The sequence below is a fragment of the Misgurnus anguillicaudatus genome, chromosome 10, assembly GCF_027580225.2.
Source record: "Misgurnus anguillicaudatus chromosome 10, ASM2758022v2, whole genome shotgun sequence".
NCBI classification, from domain to species: Eukaryota; Metazoa; Chordata; class Actinopteri; order Cypriniformes; family Cobitidae; genus Misgurnus; species Misgurnus anguillicaudatus.
This window is the reverse complement of record NC_073346.2, coordinates 38,841,688-38,868,330: the sequence shown is the minus strand read 5'-3', so window position 1 is coordinate 38,868,330 and position 26,643 is coordinate 38,841,688. Positions and strand designations below refer to the sequence as shown.

At 35.5% G+C, this 26,643-nt stretch overlaps 2 protein-coding genes across 3 annotated transcripts; one reads left to right on the top strand and one right to left on the bottom strand.

The window, feature by feature from the left end:
• Window positions 1–207: 207 nt before the first annotated feature.
• Window positions 208–4,960, bottom strand: LOC129449017 (free fatty acid receptor 2). The gene is made up of 3 exons (XM_055211759.2): window positions 4,897–4,960; window positions 2,210–2,274; window positions 208–1,554 (listed from the first exon to the last, which is right to left on the bottom strand). The coding sequence occupies exons 1-3, from the start codon at window positions 4,904–4,906 to the stop codon at window positions 619–621; spliced, it is 1,011 nt and encodes a 336-aa protein (XP_055067734.1). The 5' UTR covers window positions 4,907–4,960; the 3' UTR covers window positions 208–618.
• nek10 (NIMA-related kinase 10) lies at window positions 4,222–25,310 on the top strand. Of its 2 annotated transcripts, none has more exons than XM_055211757.2 (35): window positions 4,222–4,409; window positions 4,903–4,989; window positions 5,068–5,128; window positions 6,417–6,511; window positions 6,591–6,689; window positions 6,784–6,868; window positions 7,036–7,077; window positions 7,161–7,239; window positions 7,344–7,411; window positions 8,451–8,530; window positions 8,608–8,694; window positions 8,773–8,997; window positions 9,075–9,214; window positions 9,299–9,360; window positions 10,206–10,280; window positions 10,395–10,459; window positions 10,555–10,657; window positions 12,676–12,804; window positions 12,887–13,024; window positions 15,091–15,136; window positions 15,214–15,335; window positions 15,414–15,516; window positions 15,700–15,775; window positions 15,846–15,975; window positions 16,168–16,238; window positions 18,403–18,598; window positions 18,706–18,802; window positions 18,949–18,997; window positions 21,805–21,836; window positions 22,777–22,877; window positions 23,303–23,413; window positions 23,519–23,624; window positions 23,702–23,754; window positions 24,888–24,943; window positions 25,096–25,310. In XM_055211757.2, exons 2-35 carry the CDS (start codon window positions 4,928–4,930, stop codon window positions 25,139–25,141), a joined length of 3,090 nt encoding a protein of 1,029 aa, XP_055067732.2. In that variant the 5' UTR covers window positions 4,222–4,409; window positions 4,903–4,927; the 3' UTR covers window positions 25,142–25,310. The 2 variants fall into 2 exon arrangements, with proteins under 2 accessions (XP_055067732.2, XP_055067731.2); XM_055211756.2 differs by having other exon boundaries at window positions 21,802–21,836.
• Window positions 25,311–26,643: the final 1,333 nt, after the last annotated feature.

Below are 26,643 nucleotides of genomic sequence, written 5' to 3'. Positions count from 1 at the left end.
GAATATTTTTCAGATTTTTTTAGCTACACTTTTACCAAAGCAACTTGCAAATTAGGAAAACTATTGTGCAATTGATCTTAAGGAGACGGTAATGTGAAAAGTGCTTACACAAAGAAAATCAGAGAAAAATATTTTTTTTTTAAATAGCGAAAATCCAAAAAGAGAAATTTCCAAAAGAGATGCATGTTTAGCAGTTTGGCAATATTTTAGACAAAGCTGACTGAACAAAGTTTGTAAAGTTTATGCCCATTTTGTGAAGAAACTACAAGACGCCACTCAGTTCTGGATGGGGTGTAGATGTGTAAATCATCTAAATTATAATAGATTTGAGATTAAGATGACTTTAAAGAATAAACACAATACAGTTCATTTCATCTTTTACATAAGACCCATGATATGCAAGATGAGACTTTTCTTGCCATTGATAGCTGTCTATGGTAAGCAAAATAGCAAATGAAAAACTAGAAATATTACTTTTAAGATCATATTTTTTATATTTAAGTCATTAGAAGAATAAAAGCACATTAACTAAAGAAACTGTGCACTTTCCCAAACCCTTAAAGCCACCCAAACATGCAACTGTGGTGATGTGATGAATTCTTCTAATGCCAAACACGTTCAAGGTGATATGATGTTCATCTCAGTTGCTTTGTCTTTAACTTTCTGAAGTCCGATATGCAACATATTGAGAACAGAAAAACTGTTTTTATCACGAAAAGTTGAAGAAGAAAAGTAAAAAACGATGGGATCCAAAGAGGTGTTGAGAGTGCACATCAGGAGCGCGTAGGCTCTCCACGATGGACTCGTGTTGGTACTGTAGGTGATCAGATGAGAGACGTTGTACGGTAAAAAACACACCAGAAAAATACTCAATGTGCCGAATGCCATGCCAATGGCTCTCTGCTTTTTGTCTTTGGACATAAGGGGTCTGGTGTACAGGAAGTAGATACAGCTAGCGTAACAGAAGAGACAAATCAGGAGCGGGACGAGGTACAGAAGCGTAAAAAGCTCAAGTCGGAATGGCATCAAAACCCTTTTCTGTTCCTCTGTGAAGTTGTCATAGCAGACCGGTCTGGGAGCGGTGCCGTTTGGCTCAGGCATCTGAACCACATAAATGACTAAGCTCAGGTTTGAACCAGCGATGAGCCAGATGAGAACGCTGCCGGCCATGGCGTACACCGGCTTGCGATTATTTCTGTATTTAATAGGAAAGACCACTGCAAAATAGCGGTCCACGGCAATGGCCATGAGTAGCAGGGAGCTGGAGTAAATTGTGGTAAAAAACACATAGGCGGTCATTGAACATAAGGTCTTTGATAAGTACCATCTCATGCCCATCACAGCTTCATACATCTTGAGGGGCAAGAAAAACAAGAAGATGAGGTCAGAAACCACCAAGTTGAAGAGAAGAACGTCTGTCGGATTGGGTTTGTCGCCAAGTTTCTTAAACAACGTGGACATGGCTAAAATATTGGATGGAAGTCCCACCAGAAACGTGCAGATGTAGACAAAAAGAATTAACCACTGGTTAACCACCACCATTTTGGGAGATCTCTGCAAAAAAATAAAATAAATGTGAGGTTTATTTAACTTTCAAAATGCACAAAACATTATTTAACACTGAAATACAAACAAAATAAAGTGTCTGTGAGGTATTCATTGAATGGTTGCGTCCCATGCATGTTCACAGTAGCCGGCACTTACCACAAACTTCCCAGCCTCTAAGAGTTTTTCTGGTGGGTTTTATTGCGCAAAAAAGCTTCGTAATGGTCACGCTGAGCACAGATCAGTGTATACGAGAGTCTTATGTTGTAGGTTTGGGTTACTGTACAGTAAGTGGGAGTTGATAAGATATCATTATATTATAAAAGACTAAACTAAACCTTAACTAAAATGCAAAACTCTTCTAATGTTTCAATTCAGGAGGCATGCAACATAATATCTAGATTTGTATAGGTGCAAATAAAATGCAAATTTAAATGCAAACATTGTTATCGGAATATGTGTGTTTATAAACAACAATGAACTTTAAATAGTCTTTATGTTAAAAGTTTGTGTGTTACGCTTCAATTCAAGTTCTAATCCTAAAACACAACAACAGCAGCAGCAGTCCACCAGTAAATACTGACTAACATGACAGTAATCCAAATCAAAACGTTTTCATAAATTTAACTTAAATATAAAAAAGTATTTGTATAAATAATGGTACCTGATATTTTGGTTGAATTTGCCTTAATCTGGACGACAAAGTAACAGTTGATCTTCTGGGATGTCCTAGCAAAAATATTTAAGCGATGAGAACATCCTGAACAATCAACACAAGTGCAATGCAAATATTACTGTCAATCATGTGTCCTATTGTATTACACTTTTGACTGCTGATCATGCACAGATTATTACATTTACATTTATTCATTTAGCAAATGCTTTTATCCAAATGAGAGAGCATGTCAATGAGCTAACAACACGTGTAGTCTCCAAAGCAACCCATGGAAAAAACTTTCTCCAGCCAAAATAGTTTTAAATATATGCTAAATACATTAAATATATTTTTGAATTTGAAAATATATTTCGTTTTAACCTTCAAAATGTATTTCAGGGGCAACAAATATATTTCTAATTTTACAACCCATACAGCAAAAAAAAAAAAAATTCTCGGCCAAAATGTATAAAGTATAAGTATAAAATGTATACGTATAAAATTACAAGTATATATTTTGCAGTTGAAAACATATTTTATTTAAAGTTTTTAAACCTGTTATGTTAACAGGTTTGTAACATACAAAGTTATTCTTTCAATGTGACGTGAATAAAAAATGCTTTAAAGGGGACATATCATGCAAATCTGACTTTTTCATGTTTAAGTATTTGGTCTCCAGTGCTTGTATCAATCTAGAAAATGTGAAAAAGATCAACCCAGTAACTTAGTTTTTGTAAACCATTCTCTGCAAGCATGTGAAAAACTAGGTCATTTAAAATTGGACTCCCCTTGTGATGTCAGAAGGGGATAATACCGCCCCTTAATCTAACCAACGCATTGTCATTCAGTCAAGAGATCAACTCATTTGCATATAAAGGACACACCCAAACAGCACATTTTCGCTCACACCTACAAAGTGGTAATTTTAACATGTTATAATAAGTTATTTATATGGTACTTTGAACTAGAACTTCACATACGTTCTCTGCGGAAACCAAAGATTTATTTGACATCTTAATTTTTTTTAAATATATTTTAAAATAAACAAAAAGCACATTGTTTAAAAATACATTTTTTAAACATATTTCAAAATATTTTTAGTACATATATTATTTGGCCATTTTTTGTATATTTGAATTTTTTTATTTATTCTTTTGCCGTATGGGAATGTATACAAGTAAGAGAAATGAATAGATGAACAACATAAAAAAAGGAGATTTTTATATGTTAAAACAAAAGTTATAGACTGTGTAAAAGTTGACAGTTAGGGGTTAGTTAGTTATGGCAGTAGTTATGCAACTAGGTTCTGTGCTAAAAGTCCTTTCACGTTTATGTAAACCATCAGTGATAAATCAGACTTTATCTTCACCACAGTTTTGATAAGATTCAATGTTAGAGAATTCACAACTGATGATTATTGTTAAATGACTGGTGAGACTTTATAATCTACCTAGAAACACGCCCTGTTGACTAAAAACATTAAGTATGAGCACGTCGTAGGCGATATGTCTAATTTGCTAATGCTATATGCTAATGTTGGACAGAGTCACCTTAGCACAAATCGTCTCATTTATTTTTATTTCTCAAACAGAATACAAAGGTAGGTTATAACCCCAGTTAGAGCATCCGATCAAACAACAACTATTTTATTAACTGGCGGGCAACTCTGCTTTTGTCCGCCAGGTGGGAGTGTCTGCGGGGAATGACGTCACGCTTTACCTATGAAGGGAATCTTTTGCATTTCTGTTTGTGTTTATCTATATGAATAGAAAACTGGCGTGTATTATTGAAGTTTGTGTATTTAGGTATATTTTACAAAAAGAAAATTGGCTTTTTGCAAACCACTTTTTCACACTTTATTTTAATGATATTAAATAATTAAAAAAGTCTGGCATGTTAACAATGTAACTACCTCTTTTTCTATTAAGTAATAAAAACGCGTTTTTAAATTATTATTTATTATTTTGAATATATTAATTATCCACTGTTGCGATGTTCGTGCTGAGTGGATGATCACCAAGGTAACCGCAGTGGCGTCAACATCGCGTCCTCTCATTGGTTCATGTGTTTGTTCACGCTCCACGGCGCAAGCTGATTCGAGTTTCTCTGTGTTGTCTTCTTAAAAACATACAGAAATCCACAGTTTCATACATCGACCTTGAACTGCACCATGAGATTATATCCTGACGAATATTTCTGATACATACAGGTGAGAAAAAAATAAAGTCATTTAGTCTTATAAGCTGTAGTGGCGCAAAGGACACTAGGTCACCTAAAATATATGTGGAATATACTTAACATACATATAAATAACTGTTAACGTTATACTTTGCAAGTTACACAGGCTATTAAGTTTTAAATGTTGAAAAAATAAACACACTGTTCAAAACAAAACGTCCTTGAACAATTTCTGTGTCAACTGTTAGTCAGTGTGCATAGTTAGTGTGATATACTACACCTGTAGAGACATCTAATAAGACACCTGTGTAAACTTGAGGTGAACTGACCTCAAACATCCTCTAAAATCATGCAATGACACTTCACAGTGATCATGTTGGCCAGTATCCAATAAAGCAATGCCATCATCAAAGTAATACACATGACTGTATTTAGTTCTGAAATGCTTTGTGTCCCATTAAAATTGAATCTTCCTCACATTAAGATCTTACTTAATATTTTTCATGTGATTGACTGACCTGCAGACATGAAAGTGAAGATTGGATCAACATGCCTCTCCAAGACAGAAAGTCTAGAGGTCCAACCAGATCACACCCTAAACCCAAAGACAAGTAAACCATCACTGAAATGACATTTAATGGAAGTGTAGTTTGCCTGCTGATGTATATAATTGTGTTTTTTATTTGTAGGGAGCTTTTTGATCTTAAAAGACTTTTAGCATTGATCACAGCTCCTGTATCCAGACAACAGGTAAGATGTTTACCTCAAAGTGCTGAATGTGAATCAGGATTGGGTAACATTCGGTGTAGGGCTGCAACTAACGATTATTGTCATAATCGATTAATCGGGCGTTTATTATAATTTTCGATTAAACGACTACGGTAATCAGAAAAAAACACACAAATTTTCTCAATTCGATTTTCACCTATAGCTAAATAAGAAAAATTAGGGTATTCACTTGTAAAAGTTTACTCATGTGGTAAATGTGCAAAAGCCACACACTACTACAGAGTTTTACTTATATAATATTTTTGGTTTTAATATTTTAAGCCTTAAAAGGAACATTTCACGACTTTATTAAGATTTAAAATAAATATTTGGTGTCTCTAGAGTACGTATGTGAAGTTCTAGCTTAAAATACATCATAGATAAGCAATTATAACATGTTAAAATTGGCACTTTTATAGGTGTGAGCAAAAATGTGCCGTAACTGATCGCCATAATGGTGGTTTCTTGAAATTAAAACTTTTTTGTGGTGTTAATTATTTTCTCTCTCTCTTTCTGCACTGAATGGCAGTGCCGTGGTTGGATAGTGCAGATTAAGGGGCGGCATTATAATAAGATCCCCTTCTGACATCACAAGGGGAGCCAAATTTGAATAACCTATTTTTTAGAAGCACTGGGGACCCAATTATAACAATTAAACATGGAAAAAGATCCTCTTTAAATAAAAAAGTTTGTTCAGCTTTTAAATAGTAAAAAATTTTTAAATGTCAAAATGAACAAAATGAATTGAGTCTTCAGAGATGTGCTGAGGAAATTTTGCCACAGATTAATAAACTCATTTAATCTTCAACTTTGGACCTTGATGATAATTAACATTATTCATTATAGACACAATAAATAAGCCATATTATATGACACACATGTGTTCTTACTGTAATAAAATCCTGGACTTCCTCCTTACTTGCGTGTAAGATGCTTGTGGTTCATACTATTTTTATGAAAACCCAACAATACTAACTTATATTAAAGGAAATTAAACTTTTATTAACCAGCGTTCGTTTGCGCAGCGTTCGTCATTGTCCTGTCAGGGTTGCCAGATCCGCGTAACGAAAGCAGCCCAATGGGCATTCAAAATTTGTCCAAAAGCCTCTTAATGGCTATTTGTTGACAACGAATGTCAGATTTGATTTTGATTAGTTGTTGCAGGTGTCTTTCAATGGATATGTTGTAATGAAGATAACAAATGAATTTATAATCACATTCTGAATTCAGATCTGTGGTAGTAAACATGAATCTCTACTCATCACCTTAGGTTTCCAGAGGACAGAAGTTACAGATCTCCTCAAATGTTCATGACAGCCGTAAGAACGGTCCGATCACTGAAGCGTCTGAGCTGGATAACTTCAGGTGCGCACATCATGCTGTTTGGTAAACCAGGTTTGCCTCTCCCGTTGTTTTTTGTAACCACTATTAATTTTGTTAACAGCGTGACTTATCGAAACCAGAGATGTTTTAGTGAGCGACCACATCATAAGGTTTTCTTGGAGATCTTCACAGCCTTAATCAAGAACAGACTTGGTTTCAGGTCAGTATATATGAACATGATTTTGTCCTGCTATAAGAATGACCCCAGATAAAGATGTAATGTTAATGGCTAGATAAGTCTTTTTTGATTTCAGTGAGTGGTTGGAGATTTCTTCATCCGACGGTGTTCTGAGAGTTTTAAACTGCTTGAGATTATTCATCAGAGATCCGGTTTATCAGGCAAGTCCCAAATCCAGTATCTGTGAAGAAATTGTGTCATACTGTCCCTATAAATAGGTATTCAACCACATAATGCAAAGATTAACTGGGAACAGTGACGTATTATAGCGAGATGTGATACATATATGCATGATGGTTTTTGCATATATGTCTGCATTCTGTTTTAGAAAGTCTTCTTTGAACTTGAGGGGGCTGGACAGCTTGCTAAGGTAAATATTTTTGGATATTTTAAGTTATGAGTACATGGCACAGTAGCTCATTTATAGTGTTTGTCTCATTGGATGATTTTCAGTATATGGAGTCTGTGGCCACGGTGTATCTTGAATGTAGAGAACAGACACTGGACATTGAGCAGCTGGTCGCCATGACATGTAAGACAAATGTGCTTTAGTGTGTTATATGTTTGTTTTAAAAATGTGCCACAAGATGAATAAAGTGTCTGCTGTCCCTGTTTTCCTAATTCGCGGTGTTACAGATATGTTTCAGAAATTGTCTTCAGTTGAGGAACAGAGACGGTGGATTATTAACTGTGGGGCACATAAGGTAACAGATTCACAGAGGAAATATGTAACCCAAATTTGGCCTGAAAGTTGAATAAATAAGCTTTCAATTGATGTGTGGTTTGTAAAGGGATTGTTCACATTACAATGAAAATTCTGTCATCATTTACTCATCCTCATGTTGTTCTAAACCTGTATGAATTTATTTTTTCTGATGAACACAAAAGAAGATATTTTGAGAAATTATGGTAAACACACAGCAGATATGACCATAGACTTCCATAGTAGGAATAAAAAATATGATGGAATTTAATGGGTACAATCAACTGTGTGCTTACCATCATTTATCAAAATATTTTCTAAGTCATTTATCACAATACTTCCAAAATATTTTTTTCCTACTATAAAAGTCAATGGTCACTTACTGCTGTGTGTTAACCATCAAAATATATATAAAAAAAATGTTTGGGTGTTCATCAGAAAAAACATTAATACAGGTTTAGAACAACATGAGGATGAGTAAATTATGACAGAATTTTAATTTTAAAGTATCCCTTTAGGATAGGACAATATTTGGTCGAGATACAACTATTTAAAAATCTGGAATCTGAAGTCCTTAGCAAACATATTATTAATGATAAAAATACATTTTTTATATATTTACACAGTAGGAAATGTACAAAATATCTTTATGAAACATGATCTTTACCCAAATGATTACCCAAATATTGATAATCTTGACCCATGCAATGTATTTTTGGCTATTGCTACAAATATTCCTGTGTGACTTATGACTGGTTTTGTGCTCCAGGGTCAGACATAAAATGTATTATGCTTTAAAATGTCCCCCAACTATAATCCCATGTATGGTTTAATAGATTAACAGTGGGATTGTGAATATGATTGATGTGAATGCAAAATTAAAACAATACAAATGTCATAGTTTTAATCAACAAAAAGATCGCTCTAGTGAGGTAAACTAGTCTTCAATCAGTAGATGTGAAACAGAAGATGAGAAATTTGGATTTGCAGCAGGTTGTTATGTGTTTATTTTTGGTAACTGTTCAATGTTTTTTTTGCAGACCTTAGTAAAGCTGCTGTCTATGCGGGACAGCGGTGTGATATTAGGAGCCCTGCTGGCACTCACCACACTAGCTGAAAGGTGCGTTTTTATCCCACTGATATAAATCTACAGTCATTATGCTAACCTTCCTGACCTAATCGCTAATCTTCATTTAGTCAAGAATGTAAAGAGAAGATCGGAGAGCTGTCTATTGTGGAGCATCTTCTAGTTGTGTTACAAGAATATGACATGTTGTCTAAAAGGTAGGCTTGACTTCTTAAAGTCTGTTATTCAAGTATTTGGGACAGACCCATCATGTGTCTTTGCGTCTCCTCTGTCAGGTTGAGCGCAGAGCTGCTGAGGTTGTTGTGTGCCGTACAGTTCGTGAGGGAACAGGTGCGCCACTGCGACGGTGTTCCCGTGCTCCTCAGTCTCCTGCACGCTGACCACGTAAAGCTGCTGTGGAGCACCGTATGGGTCCTCGTGCAGCTGTGTCAGGATCCGGACGCCAGCGCTGAGATCCGAGCCTGGGGTGGCGTGCAGCAACTCCTGCGAATCTTGCATGGGTGCGTCACAGTTAGAGAGTGCTGGTTTTAGTGTTCATGATGTGTACGTCATTCAAAACCTTTTTTGTTTTTTGCAGAGAGCGAGTCTACGTGTCGGATCGTTCCACAATAGACACGATCTCTAGTGCCAACGCAGCGGGCAGGATACACAGACAGTATGTGAAGGCAGAGGTCAGCACTCAGGAGACAGCAGAGAATATCATGAATCTTCAGGCAGGTGAGGTCAGATGAGATTAGCAATTTATGTAAGTTGCACATTCGGATAATAACTGAAAGCATTAACCCTCATCCCTGTTCCCAGCATGCTGTGCGGCGATCACTGAGCTCGTATTGGATGACACGACAGCACATAATGTAGTTCAGGTAGATCTCATCATTAATTTATTAAAGGCACAATAATTTGTGAGTCCTGTCAGATTGATTCCTATCAACAGTGAAGGTGAAGACGACAACTCCCATTTCACGCTCTTTCACAGCGTCATCAATCTGCATCGTTGATGTTGTTTATCGCCCTCTAGTGGTGAAAATTACATATTGTGCCTTTAATTTGTACAGCGATTTTTCTTTTTTGTCTTGAATTAAAGATATCAATTTAAAAATACACAATTCAAAATCTCCTACTGTCTTACTTAAACAGGGTGTCCCACAGGGCTCTGTTCTTGGCCCACTATTGTTCTGTATTTAGCCGCTTGGCAACATCATCCGTCGACATGGCTTTAGCTATCATGGTTATGCCGATGATATTCAGCTATATACTGCTTGTCAACCAGATTCTGTTAATGTAAAATCCTCACTCTCCTCTTGTGTTAGCGAGTTAAAACTATGTCTACAATTTCTAAGGCGGAATCTGGGTAAAACCGACATTCTGATAACTGGTCCCCCATCTCTAATAAAAAACATCTCTGTGGACTTTAGTTTTGAACTGGATGCTGCTACGATTTCCCCTCAGCTACTGTTAGAAATTTAGATATCATACTCAACCCCTTACTATCCTTTGATGCCCATATTTGCAGCCTCTTCAAAACGTCTTTTTTCATTTACAACGCATTGTCAAACTGCAACCTTTTATCTGCAGAAATTATGCCAAAACATTAGTACATTAGTCTTGATTACTGCAATTCACCCTTCTTTGGTCAATCAGCTCATTCAATCTCATGTGTATAAAGTGTAGTCTGGAGTATTTCCCATGCTCTACATTTATATTTTAGGAGAATGGAGTGTACATAATCGGCAAACTGATTTTGCCACAAAGCTTTAACGGACCTCAGGCAAAATCTCTACAGGTTTGTCAGTCGAGTGAATATATATTCAACTATGATTTGCAGTGAAATGCATGTTGAACTACAGTATATGAAATATACTAATTATTTATTATTGTTGCTCCTTATTTTCTTAAGTGTTATGCTTTTAGGGCTCTGCGGTTCCTTTTTAGTATGGAACGCCATAGACATCATTTTAAAAGGTATTATATTTCAGATTTTTTATTGATGAAGTAAGTGATGTACGTATAGTGTTTCTATCTCTCTGACGGTCATGTTGTTGGTTTGTTGGTTGCAGACTCTTTTCCCCAGAGCTGTTTGGGATGTTTATTGATGTTGGACATTATGTAAGAGACATTTCTGCATATGAACCTCTGCAAGAAAAAATCTCACTTCTTTCGGTAAGATACTGTTGTGGGGTGAGTGAAGACACTCGGTCACATAAATCTTTAAAAGGAGGATTTAAATGTCTGTAGGGAAGATAGTGTCTGTCTATCTAAAACCCTATTCACACACAGATTACGGAAAATACCCAGAAAATGTGTCCCTGGATTTGTCCGGGATCGTTTGATTTTGGTTCAGTCACACTGCCAATGATTTTCCGGAATCTGTGGGTGCTTTCACACACATCCCGTAAAGATCCCGTAAAGACACTTGACATATTTAAAGATATTTTCCGATAACATCTTGTTGAGATTACACCCGCGTACTCACTATGGCACGCCCCTTACGGCATTAGGTCTCATTCACTAAGCATGAGTACTAGGGATGCATAACGATTAATCGCGATTAATCTATAGCAAAATAAAAGTTTCTGTTTAAATCATATATGTGTGTGAACTGTGTATAATAACTTTGTATAGATAAATGCATAGACATGCATGTATATGTATATATATATATATATATATATATATATATATATATATATATATATATATATATATATATATATATATATATATATATATATATATATATATATATATATATATATATATATATAAGAAATGTTACATTTGTATTTTATATTTATGCATAATTAATATTATATATAAACATAAATACTTAATATATAAATATATTTTTTTCTTTAAATTATACATGCATGTGTGCATATTTATATATACATAATTATTATACACAGTTCACACACACATATATGTTGTAAACTAAAACTTTTATTCTGCTATAGATTAATTGCGATTAATCATTAGGCATCCCTAATGAGTACGCACAAATTTGTGTGTGGGATATGCATACTGATGTTTTCATGAACAAATCATCAATCTTTAGTGTCTTAAGTGTCTTCTAAATGTATAAAAAAATTCCCAAGAACAACTAATACCACACAGTATAATCACGTAATAATCATGTACTCTATAATCAAATACTAGGCTATAATTATAATGCATTTAATAATGTTGATAGATAATATTTATATTATATTTTCTATTATAATATTTTCTATTATATATTATTATATACATTATCTATAATAATAATAAGTATATTATACATTATTTTATAGCCTAATTATTGTTTTCTACTTGGGCTGCATAACGATTTATTCGCAACTAATTGTTTGCAGAATAATTGTTTTTGTTTACATTATACAGTATATATGTGTGTGATAATAATAATGTATTTATAAATACACACACATGCATGTAAATATTTGTACATGTGTATGTAAATTTTTTTATTTATATATATAATTCATATTTTATATAAATACTTAATATATAAATATTTTTTTCTTAAAATTATGCATGAATTTGTGTGCATTTGTGTGTACATAATTATTATACACAGTATACATATAAACAAAAACTTTTATTCTGCAAACGATTAGTCGTGATTAATCGTTATGCAGCCCTATTTAAAGATGCATGTAATAACAAATCTTAATGCTTTACTTCCTCACTTTTTAAATCTCTATATTAAGCGTTTGCTTAATGCCTAATGTAAACATTATGTAAATGTAATGAGAAGTCTAAATATCAATTACTAGTTGTCCTATCTGTTTTATTTTAGATACAGATGCACGTCTTTAAGAAAGTTTTTCTAAGAACTTCAAATGTGCATATAAATACGAAAAACGTATTAGTGAATGAGACCCATTGTTTCTGTCTTTTGTTCACACTGGACGTTTTCTGTAAATGATATGGCAATGTTACTAGGTCCCCTTTATGGGAGCCAGAAACAATTTCTGGACGTGTTTGCGCTCACACAGAAGGTCATTTTGTGACACAGACAAATAACAAATGCAATACCAAAAGAGCATGAAATGAATGATTCAGAGGAGATCTCAACAATCTTTGGTACTGAGCCAAATCTGAGCACAGTTTTAATGTTTGCAACTTTAAAGGTTTTATATCTTGACAGTCTTTTCCATCTTTATGTTGTTTATCTGTAGAAGGACGAATTGGATGTTCTCAAGGAAAACATAGAGACAGTGAATCAGAATCGACCTCCTTTGAGAGTTATTAATGGTTACGCTGTTCTGGATCATCTGGGCAGTGGTGCATTCGGCAGCGTCTATAAGGTGAAGATGACTCCTATAGTTATCATCACACTATGTGCCACTAAAAACACTCATCCACTGTTGTTGTTGTGATGATTTTAAGGTCCGTAAGCAGAGTGGGCAGAATTATCTCGCACTGAAGGAAGTGAACTTTCACAATCCTGCTTTTGGCAAGGACACGCGCTCCAGAGACAGCAGCGTGGAGAAGATCGTCTCTGAGCTGACCATCATTAAAGAACAGGTTCACATGCATTCTCACTTCACAATGGCTATGTTTACATGCACAAAATCGTGTCAGTTCGACTAAATTTAATCCGGTTACGACATACAGTTACATGCACCCTAAACTTTAAATGTAAAATTGTTCATTAACATTTACATTTTATATAATCCCAACCAAACGTCTGCGCAAGCGCACAGCAAGGTTTGCCAAGTTCGCGTAATAAAACCAGCCCAATAGACATTCAAAACTAGCCCAAAAGCATCCCAATGACTATTCACAGCCCAAATACTAATAACTAATAAATGAAATCCTTTCATCTTTAACCTGCAGAAAAAAATCTACTTGCTCGTTTTAAAGGTGCAATGTGTAATATTTAGAAGGATCTCTTGACAGAAATGCTAAATAATATACAAAACTATATTATCAGGGGTGTATAAAGACCTTTTAATAATGAACCGTTATGTTTTTATTATCTTAGAATAAGACGTTTTTATCTACATACACAGAGGGTCCCCTTGCATGGAAGTCGCCATTTTGTGCCGCCATGTTTATACAGAATCCCTTAACGGACAAACTTTTTTACTAAGTGTCTGTCAATTACATGTTTTTCCGGTGGCAGCTACCATAGCTTCTCAATGCTTTTCAAAGCCGTGGACTGAGCCGTTGGTTGTAATTCACAACCTTACCACTGGATGCCGCTAAAATTTACACACTGCACCTTTAAAGTAGCCGAAATCTGATCTCCGCCAAAAAGCAGAGGACTTGGCAACGCTGTGCAAACATCTCTTGTAAAGGTTCCCGCTTTATCTCTGGATCAATGTACAAAGTCAGAGTTGAGTTGGAGAAAGTTGTTCTTAAGAAGTTGTCAGATATAGGCAAAGAAAACACACTTTCTGAAAGACACACATAAAGCCCTATTTTATTGCTTTATGTAGCCTTAATGAAACAAAGTACACATGAACATTGCAGAATGTATAGCACGTGACCCCATTACCTTAATAATAATGTGTGCTTTGCCATTGCCTTGTTATTGCATGTTTCTGTGATGAGAATCATGTGATATAAGAGGGAACTATAAGACGTGAACTTAAGCACAATTCTTCTACGCATGTGCACGAGATTTTTTTGCATCCGATTGAGAAAATACTACTATTCATGCGTTTGCATGCATAGTACTTTTCTCCCGATGTTCGGATCACAGATCGGGCTACACCGCTCCTTTCGATTCGAAATTTGCATCCGATCGACCCCCAAGGTTTTTACATGAAGGCTTTTCAATCCAATTGAGCCATCAATACGATTACAAACGGATTATTTGGTTGCATGTAAGCGTACATTTATACGCACTTCTTACAATGACTTTCAGCCTAATTTACAACAGCCACGTGCACAAGGTTAGCAATTTGCATAATACATGCCCAAATAATAAACAGTTCCATATAAGGGCATTCCACAAAGCAGCAATTGTCCAGTGAAAATTTAGAGAAGGATGAAGAGCTAATAAAAAAAAATTCATTATCATATCCGTTATCCGTAAATTTAGGTTTTGTTTAGATTTTCGATTTGGGAGCGTAACAGATATTGGTAAACAATTAGTATAAGATGCGATAAGGCCGGTAATATGATTTTACCAGAGATGCGCATCTGTATCAAACAGATCAAGTGATTGACTTTTAGACTTGTCATTACATTTACTTTGCATTTACATTTACCTTTAGGCATTAGGCAGACCCTTTTATTGAGATTTAAAAAAGTGAGGAAGCAAAGTGTAAAGGATTGTCGTTAGGCGCATTTTCTTTATATGTGTAGAAATAATTTAGTGAATATACTAGATATGTAAATCTTATATCAATTATATCTTTTATTATTATATACATTATAATTATACCACACGTATGCAATAATCATAATTAATGGCGACTATAAGTTGTTCTTGCATTTTTTTTTCATACATTTAAAGGAAATTTTAGTACCAAAGTTTTTGTTGAATTATGATTTGTTCTTGAAAACAAATTTGTGCATAGGCCCAATGTCTCAAACTCTTTCTCAAACATTGAGTTTAAGTTTTTCTTGATTTCTTTCAGATGTCGCACCCGAACATTGTAAAATACTTTAAGACATTTTTAGAAAGTAAGTACCCATCTGTGAACATTTTTTCAACCTTTTATATTGTTTACGACTGACAGTGTTTCTGGTTTCGTTCTCAGCCGACAAACTCTACATTGTGATGGAGCTCATCGTTGGAGCGCCGCTGGCTGAACATTTCAATTCTCTCAAAGAGAAACAGCAGACGTTTACTGAAGAAAGAGTCTGGAATATTTTTATACAGGTGAGGATCTGAACGGTAACAGAGAGGAAAATCTGATTAGAAAATTAGTAAACTAACATTATATTAATACTTTCACAGATATGTCTGGCTTTAAGATACTTACACAAAGAGAAACGGATCGTCCACCGTGATCTTACTCCTAATAATATCATGCTCGGAGAGAGAGATAAAGTCACACTCAGTGAGTCAAGTTTCATTACTTTAATGTAATTGTATTGTTGGACTTCTCATTAGGAGTGTGAATCGTCAATGGCTTTGAGAGAGATGCAAGCGCCCACTGATTTTTTTTTTCTAATAATCAGTTATTTGTTTTTATGCATTAATGCACTCTTTTTTTAAACAATATGTATTTAATATTTTACAGCAGATTTTGGTCTTGCAAAGCAGAAACAGGAAAACAGCAAGCTGACGTCAGTCGTTGGAACAATACTGTACTGCTGGTGTGTACATCTGTCATTATCTGCAGGATTTTAAGGAGAAGTTTATGAGTTATGTTATATTTTTGATCAGTCCAGAGATCGTGAAGAACGAGCCGTATGGTGAGAAAGCAGATGTTTGGGCCACAGGTTGTATCCTCTATCAGATGGTCACCCTCACTCCTCCTTTCTGCAGCGCAAACATGCTCTCACTCGCTACTAAGGTGAAAGATCTTAACATTGCTAAATCTTTGACATGACCTTACTCAGTCAATGTTAAAGATACTGTAAGAAGATTATATTTACACAGAATGTTCTTCGTGTAACAGTAAACAGTAAATCACAAAAAATGACTTTAGCTGGGTTTTCACATGCAGGCAGGGTCACATATATATCTTTATTCCTCCTGTTTTCAGATTGTGGAAGCAATGTATGAGCCAATAAAGGATGATGCTTTCTCTGAGAGAGTTACACACATGATTCAATGGTACAGTATGAGATCCCTGAAGTTTACATTTTTAACAAACGTGGAGACAGCTTCAAAATTTGTTTACATTTTATTTTCTTAGTAACCTTTATTGTCCCCCTTAAGGGCAATTTGTTCTGCAACATAAGAGTCAGCTTACACCAAATATACAAAATCTACCCATTCCTTTTTGAGTTAATCAAGCTTATAGCATGAGGAACAAATTCAGATTTCAGATCCAGAGGAGAGGATCTGAAATGCGTTATGAAGGGGTGATATACACTCACCTAAAGGGTTATTAGAACACCTGTTCAATTTCTCATTAATGCAATATCTAATCAACCAATCACATGGCAGTTGCTTCAATGCATTTAGGGGTGTGGTCCTGGTCAAGACAATCTCCTGAACTCTAAACTGAATGTCAGAATGGGAAAGAAAGGTGATTTAAGTCATTTTGAGCGTGGCATGGTTGTTCGTGCCAGACGGGCCGGTCTGAGTATTTCACAATCTGCTCATTACTGGGATTTTCACTCACAACCATTTCTAGGGTTTACAAAGAATGGCGTGAAAATGGAAAAACATCCAGTATGTGGCAGTCCTGTGGGTGAAAATGCCTTGTTGATGCTAGAGGTCAGAGGAGAATGGGCCGACTGATTCAAGCTGATAGAAGAGCAACTTTGACTGAAATAACCACTCGTTACAACCAAGGTATGCAGCAAAGCATTTGTGAAGCCACAACACGCACAACCTTGAGGTGGATGGGCTACAACAGCAGAAGACCCAACCAGGTACCACTCATCTCCACTAAAAATAGGAAAAAGAGGCTACAATTTGCTCACCAAAATTGGACAGTTGAAGACTGGAAAAATGTTGCCTGGTCTGATGAGTCTCGATTTCTGTTGAGACATTCAGATAGTAGTGTCAGAATTTGGCATAAACAGAATGAGAGCATGGATCCATCATCCGTTGTTAACACTGTGCAGGCTGGTGGTGGTGGTGTAATGGTTTGGGGGTGTTTTCTTGGCACACTTTAGGCCCCTTAGTGCCAATTGGGCATCATTTAAATGCCACGGCCTACCTGAGCATTGTTTCTGACCATGTCCATCCCTTTATGACCACCATGTACTCATCCTCTGATGGCTACTTCCAGCAGGATAATGCATCATGTCACAAAGCTCGAATCATTTCAAATTGGTTTCTTGAACATGACAATGAGTTCACTGTACTAAAATGGCCCCCACAGTCACCAGATCTCAACCCAATAGAGCATCTTTGGGATGTGGTGGAACGGGAGCTTCGTGCCCTGGATGTGCATCCCACAAATCTCCATCAACTGCAAGATGCTATCCTATCAATATGGGCCAACATTTCTAAAGAATACTTTCAGCACCTTGTTAAATCAATGCCACGTAGAATTAAGCCAGTTTTGAAGGCGAAAGGGGGTCAAACACAGTATTAGTATGGTGTTCCTAATAACCTTTAGGTGAGTGTATGTCGGATGTAATGTTATGTGCTGTCTTCCGCACCTGCCTATTATACAAATCTGACAACCCCATCAGTTTCACACCCACTACTTTAATGCAATTATTCACAACCTTACCCAGTGCATTTTGACAAGTTTTTATTTGTTGCAAATAAATGTACATAAAATTATATTTTTTTAACCTATAAGTAGTACATTCAGAAAACTTCGATTATTTTGGAGTGGTCTTTTATTTTTTTCAGAGATGTGTATTATCAGAATATTATAACTGCAACCTTTTGTGTATTTGATTGATTTTTGCTCTATTCTATGGTGGGTTCAAGTTATATACCGATATTACTTTCTTGGACAATTCCTTATAAACATGATGGTTTTTGAGCATTTTCTAAAACAAAATCAAAAGCAAAGCTGTGATGTAACGCTTTAATTTGCATTAAGGCTTACGTGATGTTTGCAGGGTTTCCAAAGTAATAAAAAAATAGTTTAAATTTCCAAACCTGTAAAAGTCCCCCTTTTTGCTCAGCTAAATACTGAATTAAGTTGAAACTGCTTTTTGAATTCCCAAAACGTCATTCTGGCCGATGTCAAATACCTTTGCAAGACATTGTGGTGTCGTTGATGTGTCCTTATCTTATGTGCCGACTCATTCTGAGTTATCATTATATTAGTTCATTATATAAGTCCTTTTTGGCTTCTGTCCAGGTGCTTGACTCCGAACCCAAACATGCGTCCTGACATCATTGAGGTCAGTTCCCGAATTTCTGACATCATGATGAGGTTTGTGGACGGTCTGTGTGCATCCCATAATTCATTAGAGAGAAGAGCAGAGCGTGACAGGAAGAGAGCACAGAAGTATTTCCTGGAGAGTAACAGGACCAGGATGTGCGGCCCACAACAGGTTTGCTCAGAAAACTTTTATTTATTATAATCTGTGTGCATGTCAATGTCTTGCCCTTTCAGATGGAATACAAGCTGAATAATCTATGGATGTTGTTTTTATTTTAGAGCATGAGCCTTAAAGTACAAGATGATCAAGATGGACCACAGACACAGAGTTTTGAAACATCTTCATCTGTTTTAGAGGAAGAAGATCAGAGCCGAGGTTGCAGAGATCTGTTTTAAAACACAAATAACATTGATGTTATAGTTGAGTTTAACTCATTTGAGACCGAATGAGTTGGACTATAACACTGTGACCATAATAACACTTGCTAACACTTCTTTCTATCACTTTCTTAAAATGTACAGAAAATGCCCAGTGTGATGTCAAGTGTTCAGATGAGCTAAACCTGGTCAGGTAAGTTTACATACTGTACACTGACATACAAGATATCATTTTATTACCAGAATTGATATATAACAGTTGTAAAAGTAAACATTTCTGACATCAGACATGAATGAACATTTTAATAGATTTCAATGTAAGTTTATAAAGATAATTTAGAGCAGTGTGTTGAGATTATTCATTCACAATAAGATCATGAATGTTAAAGGAGGGGTTTAATGCCATTTCATGCATTGTGACTTATTAACATTGTTAAGGAGTTGTAATCCTCATGCTAAACAAATCAGGGTTCCCACGGGTCCACGAAATCCTTGAAAGTTTGTGAATCAGGGGAAATTGAAATTGAAATCATACATACATAGATACAGGTCATTAAACGTGCTTGAATCTATTTTATGCTAGAAGTTTTCTGGGAAAAAAATCCATATTATTCCCTGTGTAGTGTAGGATAATATCATAGAAATTCTAGCCTTTCTTAGCACACATGAAAACGTCTCTGATTACGTATGTAACTGTTGTTCCCAGAAAAGGGAACGAGACGCTGCGTCTCCCTTGCCATACTTTCTGCGTTCTTGTAATGCCGTCTTTGGCAATATTTCAGATAGCGATATACTTCCTGGCTCCCACAACACACTGTCTTTGTCGTTAAGCCCCACCATTGGTTAAATTTGATATACACATTCTGACGCACTTAATCTTGGAGGCGTCTCCAAAGTGTCACCGCAGTGACGCACCGCGAGTTCCCTCGAAAGGAAACTGTAACAATGTATCTTTAAAGGTAACCTTGCTCTCACTTGAAATGTGTCCCCACATTTAGTCTTTGAATTTGAAGGTATTGGGCCTGGAAAGGTCCTTGAATTTGAAGTTAACTAAGATGTGGGAACCCTGACCAGTGCAAAGTGTATTTTTGGAGCGCCTCTTGGGTGTTACATATCAGTGACCCCATATTCCTTTTATGGGCACTTCCCCTGGAAAAGCACGCCCATAATGTCAATCAAGAGTGAGCGCGAGAATGACGAAGACGCTCATTAGCATTATTTCTTTCAGTAGAAGTCACAGGCATCATTTCACGTGACAGCTTTGTTTTATATCAAGAATCAACAATGGCATGAAAGAAGAAGGGCTCTATCTTACACCCGGCGCAATGCAGCGCAATGCGCGACGCAGGTGTCTTTCGCTGGTTTCCACCCTGCGCAATTATAATTTTCACGTTTAGCGCCACTTTGTTTAAATAGCAAATGCATTTGCACCCTCTTTTGCGCCCATGGGCGTTCTGTTCTGAAAACGAGGTGTGTTCAGGCGCATTGTTGGCGCGTTGCTATTTTGAGACGCAATATGTTTTTTGTTATTTAAAGAGCACTTTAGTAATATGCGCCTATAAACGGGAGGACAACGCGGGTTTGCTTATCACATAGTACATGAATGTGCAGCAGCACAAAAACGCTTTTAAATATGAAAGATTAAAGGATTGAATGTAAAAGATTATTATTGAGTGTCTTGGACATAAATGAGGACTAATTATGAGACGTTAGAAGGCGCAAAGAGCTGCTTCACCTGCAGCCTGGTAAGTAAATAAATGCTTTGCTTTAAACAAATGCATCTGTTTTTAAATGTTTCTTTAAATGCTACCTCACGGATTTATTTTATATGATGACTCTGTACCTGTAGATATGGTGAGATGAGAAACATTTTTAAGTAATGTCTAAAAAATCTCGTGATGCTGTCCAAGTGCTGAAAGACGTTTGTAAATTCTTTATCTCCTGTTTGTTACAAATAAAGTATTTTTAGAGTACAAACCTTTTCTTACATACTTGTAAATAATTTTTTGATGATATTGGATAGCCATACATTTAAAGCAATTACAAGTCTGCTTTTTTACTTCCATGACTAAAAGAAAACGATTTTTAAAGGTTTTAATAAAAAAATAACAATTTCAATACAAGTGAAAAACAACACAATTATTTGACATTAATCTTAAACTGGTGGTCTTCATCCTCCGCTTAGTTTTTCAGTTTACAAAGTCCGTCATCTAAATAGGGATTAGACATAGCGCCAGCGCAACAGGCTTTTAAAGAGGATGAGAGCTGAGACTCTCATTGGTTTATTGCACGTTACGCCCAAAATACTCCCATTACAATAAGACCAACCCTTTTCGACCATGCGCTCGGTGCACAAACCATTTTTCCCGTCGTTAAATTAGCAAAAGTGAATTCGGATACGCCCATTTAGACGTTGCGCTGTGCGCTTTAGATAATGCACTTAGATCGTTAAAATAGGGCCCGAAGTGTTTTGGGAGTGTTATAGGGAGAAGAAAGCCTTGTTCAGCTTTCTAAGTAAGCCAGCCTTATAGAAACAATGGATATAGTTTGTTTATCCGGGGTAGCAGCGGAGTTTTGCGAGTGTGGTTGTTTAACGTTGGATTTCGTTAAAAAGTCCCAACCGGGTCATGAATCGCAGGCGGTAAGTAAAATTGCATTAAATGTTTGTGTTTTGTTGGCAATCGGCACTTGAGTGCCTTTAATGTAAATGACACGAACATGTCATGAATCATTAGTTGTTCAGATATAGTGGGATGTTTTGTGTGTGGTGCTTGCTCGTGACTCGCTTCTCCTGCTGGACCCCTCCGGGATTTCGTGCTTTTCCAGAAACATTTCCAAGAGCTGATGTGTCTTTTATAAATTCGATCAAAGACTCTTCGGAGATATAAGGATGAAATACTACTCTATAGGTACTCAAGATTAACATGAGTCATCAGGGTCAACTGTGATGTTTTTATTTTTTATTCAAAAGCACTAAACGTGATTTTGTATGTTCAGCAGTGAGGGCTTTCAGAAGGGAAAATCTCGACCAGGTAAATATTAATATTAATCTTTGCCAATAATAGGGACATTTGTGACCCTGGACTACAAAACCATTCCTAAGGGTCAATTTTTTTTACTTGAGATTTTACATCATGGGTTAGGGTTGAATTAATAAGCTTTTTTATTGATGTTTGGTCTAGGGTAGGACAATATTTGGCCGCGATACAACTATTTGAAAATCTGGAATCTGAGGGTGCAAAAAACTCAAAATATTAAGAAAATCACCTTTAAAGTTATTGTCCAAATGAAGTGCTTAGCAAACCCTATTATTAATTATAAATACATTTTTATATATTTACGGTAGAAAATGTAAAAAAATGTCTTCATCCAATATGGCAAAGAAATATATTTTCAAATATAATTTTAAATATTTTTCACAGAAAATGGCCCAAAATATATGTACTGAAATATATTTTGAAATATGTTTACAAAAATTAATTTTTCACCAATATACTTTTATTTTGAAATATATACTTTAAAAATAAATGTATTTTAAGCATTTATATTAATGTCACATTAGAAGAAAAACTTTGTGTTACAAACATGTCTGAAAAGATTCAAATTAAATACATTTTCAACTGCAAAAATGTACTTATATAATTAAAACACTTATACATTTTATACTAACTTTTATATTTTGGCCAGGATTTGTTTTTGCCTTATGGGATGGAACATGATCTGTTATTAATATCCTAATGATTTTTGATTGAATAATTTTGTTTGAATTTGTGGTTAAGGGTCACATATTTCCAATGCTCTGTGGTGTTTTTCTTTAGCTGGTTTATATAGATACATAATAGACTGACACAGTTTTGCTTTTTACTGCTTGTTTTTTAAATTATGTCTAAGTAATCAAATATCGATATCAGCACAGAAATTTTGTGTCGGTGCATCACTAATATATCACTTTTGTTTCACATACGTTTCCAGCATCAGCAGGCATCTGTTTGTCACAGAGAAAAGTTCGACAGATTGATGATCCAAACCAAAGACTTCTGGAGCTTCTGCATAAGATTGTGTTCATAACTCAGGTTAGCTTTAGTCTCAACGATTGTTTTAATAACATATTGGGGCAGTTTCCCGGACATGGTTTAGATTAATCCAGGACTAGGCCTTAGTTATATTAGGACATCCAAGTCATTTTTTAAAAATCAAACCTGACAGGAAACAATACTGGTGTGCATCTTAAGACAAAACACATGTCAGTGTGAGATGTTTTTAAATGAAGGCAGCTCAAACATGCATTTTAGTCTGGGACTAGGCTAGGACCTGTCTGGGAAACCGCCACATTAAGTTATAACTTATTTAAACTTTTTGGCGAACAAATAGCTGAATTTATTTAAAATGCTTGTTTTCTAATAATAATACAAATGAGCCAGATGGTGTGTTTTATCATCGTAATGCATATGAATGCATTGGTTTCTTTGACACTCAGATCTGTGTTTGGTACCTTTAGCTTCCACCTGCTCCCCAAACCAGCTTCAAACAGCGAACGATCGAGCGTTTTAAGAAACCATTGTTTTCTCATGGAAGTGATCCATACAATCTAAAGCTGGAGCTCAATAAGGTACTCGATGAATGAAGTTTATCTAGTGCATTTTCATTGACAAAGAGAAACAACTCCATCTAGTGGTCCCTTTAGTGAATGTAAGACTCCTTATCCTCTTGGCAGGTGCTTCAGGGAAGCCAGGAGTTGGTAGAGATGACCTCAGCAAGCAGGGAATGGTGGTCCATGATCCAATCTCTTGGTTCAGAACCTTCTGCAGCCGACAGTCGAGGTAGATCAAGTCAGCTTTCCTCCTGGATTGAGATTAAAACATTAAAAACCCCGCTGAGATCATCTTGTGTTTGGTAGGGGATTCAGGGTATTGTGGTCTTCAAGATGGACTCACCTATGAGGACATACAGGTGAGATTTTTAAGATTTACCCTGTACATTATCCTGATGAGAGATCCACCATGAAAAATCTCTGTTAGTATGAAAGCAAATTTACTCATCCGCATTTTCTAATGAATGTAAAATATTTTGCATTGCGCTCCTATTTAAGTCATTCATGTTTGGTCGCTTTTGCAATTCCTTTTGTGTCATTCACCATTCTTTGTAATAGATGCAGTTTATTTAAACAAATGAAAATTTAAAACTTTATGAATGACTTTGTTTTGCTGAATACAAAGAAATATAAAAAAAAGTTTGTAACAAGGCAGATCTGGGGCACCATTGACTTCCATTAGGAAAAAATAATACTATGTAAGTGAATGGTGCCCCTGTTTTGTTACAAACATTCTTCAAAATATCTTTTTGGGTAAACTATCACTTTAAGTACACAATCTATACCTTGAAACAGGTTGTAATGTTTTGAGTCTGGTTGGTTTGGTTCATGGCTCTGACTCAGACTGATCTCACAGAAAGTCGTGATAGTCACGCAAAATTTGATTAATTTATTTGTGTCCATGGCACGAAATTCAGCTTTTTTGTGCCTTGAGCAAGAATGCCTTTTTCATGTCACTCGCATGAATCTCATGTCTGTGGCACGACTTTCTTTTTTGTGTCATTTTATGTATTGTTTTCTCATGGTCTTTTCCTATTTTCTTACCATTGTCGCTTGGGGTTGGGGTTAGAATCACTTTCCGTTACATTTTTAGACATCCTAACCAAAACCCCATCTAACCCTAATTCCAGGCGAGAATAGTTTTAAAAGTGAAAGAAAAACATGTAGAAACCAATACATAAAAGTACATCCTAACCCAAACCCCAAATCTAACCCCAAGCGACAACGATTTAAAAATAGGGGGAAAAAAAGAGAAAACAATATATAAAATGACACGGAAAAACTATAGAAATTCTGAAAAGCTGAATTTCGTGCTATGGACACAAATAAAAAAAAATTGTGACTATGACATGACTTTCCATGAGATCATGTTGCTTAGACTTCTTTATTGAATCACATTTTTTAAATGCCTCTGGAAATAAATGAAGAAACTAAGTTCAATGTAAACATGGCTTTCTTTGTTGTAGTCTGAAGTTTTAAATCTGTGTTTCAGAGCATCCTAGAGGAGTTGCTGGAGGAGAACGGTTATTACAACCGAGCTCTGAGCAGGTAGTCATCAAGTTTAATACAATTCAATATATGAAGAACCTGACGACTTATATTATCGGCTCCTAATATGAATCGCTTCACGTTTTCCTCATTTTTGTAAGTCGTCTCAGATAAAAGCATTTGCTAAATGTAAATACTTGTTCGATTTACAGGGGCAGGCTTGATTCTGGAGGAGAATCGAGAAGTCACACCTCGTGACCTGCGTGACATCAGTGATTAACATCTGATGCATTCATGAGATGCAACAGCCTGAAAGCAACCCCTCAGGTCAACACATGCAAGGACGACCTAAACAGAATTACATATTAAGCTATAAGATGAGTTTATACCTAACTATAGGCTGTATATAAAGAGCTCAGATGCAAAACCCTCTAAGTGCGTATGACATCTTTTAAATTTGCAAACCGTTATTTCTGAATGGTCTGAGGCCGTAATTAAGTGAAAGTATGATGAACGTATAATATTTTCCCAGAGCATTCGTGAGAAACCTTTTTTTGTTGTTTTGACATAATTAAGGGCTGTAGTTTAAATGGATAAATCAAATATTTAGTTTTTTAAAAACCCTGTGGTGAAATAATAGCATAGATGGACAAATGTACACATTTTAAATATATATTTAATGTAAATTTATATAATGCAACTGTTTGTGAGCTTTGGCTTTATAATAAGGCCAATTTTATTTTCCTATTTTAGTGGCTGCACAGTGAGCTCCAATAGTTTAAACCCCTTAAAAACGGAAAAATCATGAAAAACTATTTAGGATCCCATACGGCAAAATATATATTTTATATATATATGGGATGCACGATATATCGGCCGATAACTGCTTATTCTTAATATTATCGGTTATCGGTCTGATAGCAAAATTAGGCCGATAAATGAAAGCCGATAAATGATGGATTATTTTGGTTTGTTGAACCACTTCACTTGCTCATTGCTGGCCATGTGGAGTTTTGATTGGTGCTTTCTGTGACATAGCACGAAGATGACACGTGTAGCGGGCTTAAGAAGAGTATGCTAACCTAGCGCAAAGACAAGATGTCCGCGGTCTGCGAGTTTTTCATTGTGAAAATAATATGAATATTTATCGGCCTATAGATATCGGTTATCGGCCCCCAAATTCAAAGAGTTATCGGTATCGCCGAAAATTTCCATATCGGTGCATCCCTAATATATATATTACACATATATATATATATACACACACACACACACACACACACACACATATATATGAAGAGTTTCGTTGCAAAACGAGATAAATACATTTTTTTAACATTTTTGACAAAACATGTTTATTATTATGTTATCATGTTATTATTTTGTTTTATGGTGTTTTTTAAGTTATGAAGGTTTAAATCAAAACAAACCAACTGCAGTTGCATTGAAATTAATTGGAATGCACAACCAAAAAACAAGATTTCTGAACATTTAAAAAAATCTCGTTTCTCGTATCTCGTTTTGCAACTAAACTCTTCATATATATATATATATATATATGGCCAAAAAATATATTTTGGAATATATGGAAAATGAATTTTCACCAATATATTTTTTGGCCTTTTTTGTATATTTTGAAATATATATTTAAAATAAATACATTTTAAAGCATTAAAAAATCTATTTAGCCTTCCATGTATTTTAACACAGGGAAATATATTCACGTCGCATTGGAAGAAAAACTTTGTTACCAATCTTTT

What these genes read in the sequence shown, in the direction of transcription:
- LOC129449017 (XM_055211759.2), bottom strand. An exon ending in AAATTCAACCAAAATATCAG is followed by an intron (nt 1,555 to 2,209) that starts GTACCATTATTT and finishes ATTTTTTTGCAG; the next exon opens with AGATCTCCCAAAATGGTGGT.
- nek10 (XM_055211756.2), top strand. Translation starts at nt 4,928, where the DNA reads ATGCCTCTCCAAGACAGAAAGTCTAGAGGTCCAACCAGATCACACCCT. An exon ending in AAAAAATCTCACTTCTTTCG is followed by an intron (nt 10,658 to 12,675) that starts GTAAGATACTGT and finishes GTTTATCTGTAG; the next exon opens with AAGGACGAATTGGATGTTCT. An exon ending in GATGAGCTAAACCTGGTCAG is followed by an intron (nt 18,998 to 21,801) that starts GTAAGTTTACAT and finishes TTGTATGTTCAG; the next exon opens with CAGTGAGGGCTTTCAGAAGG.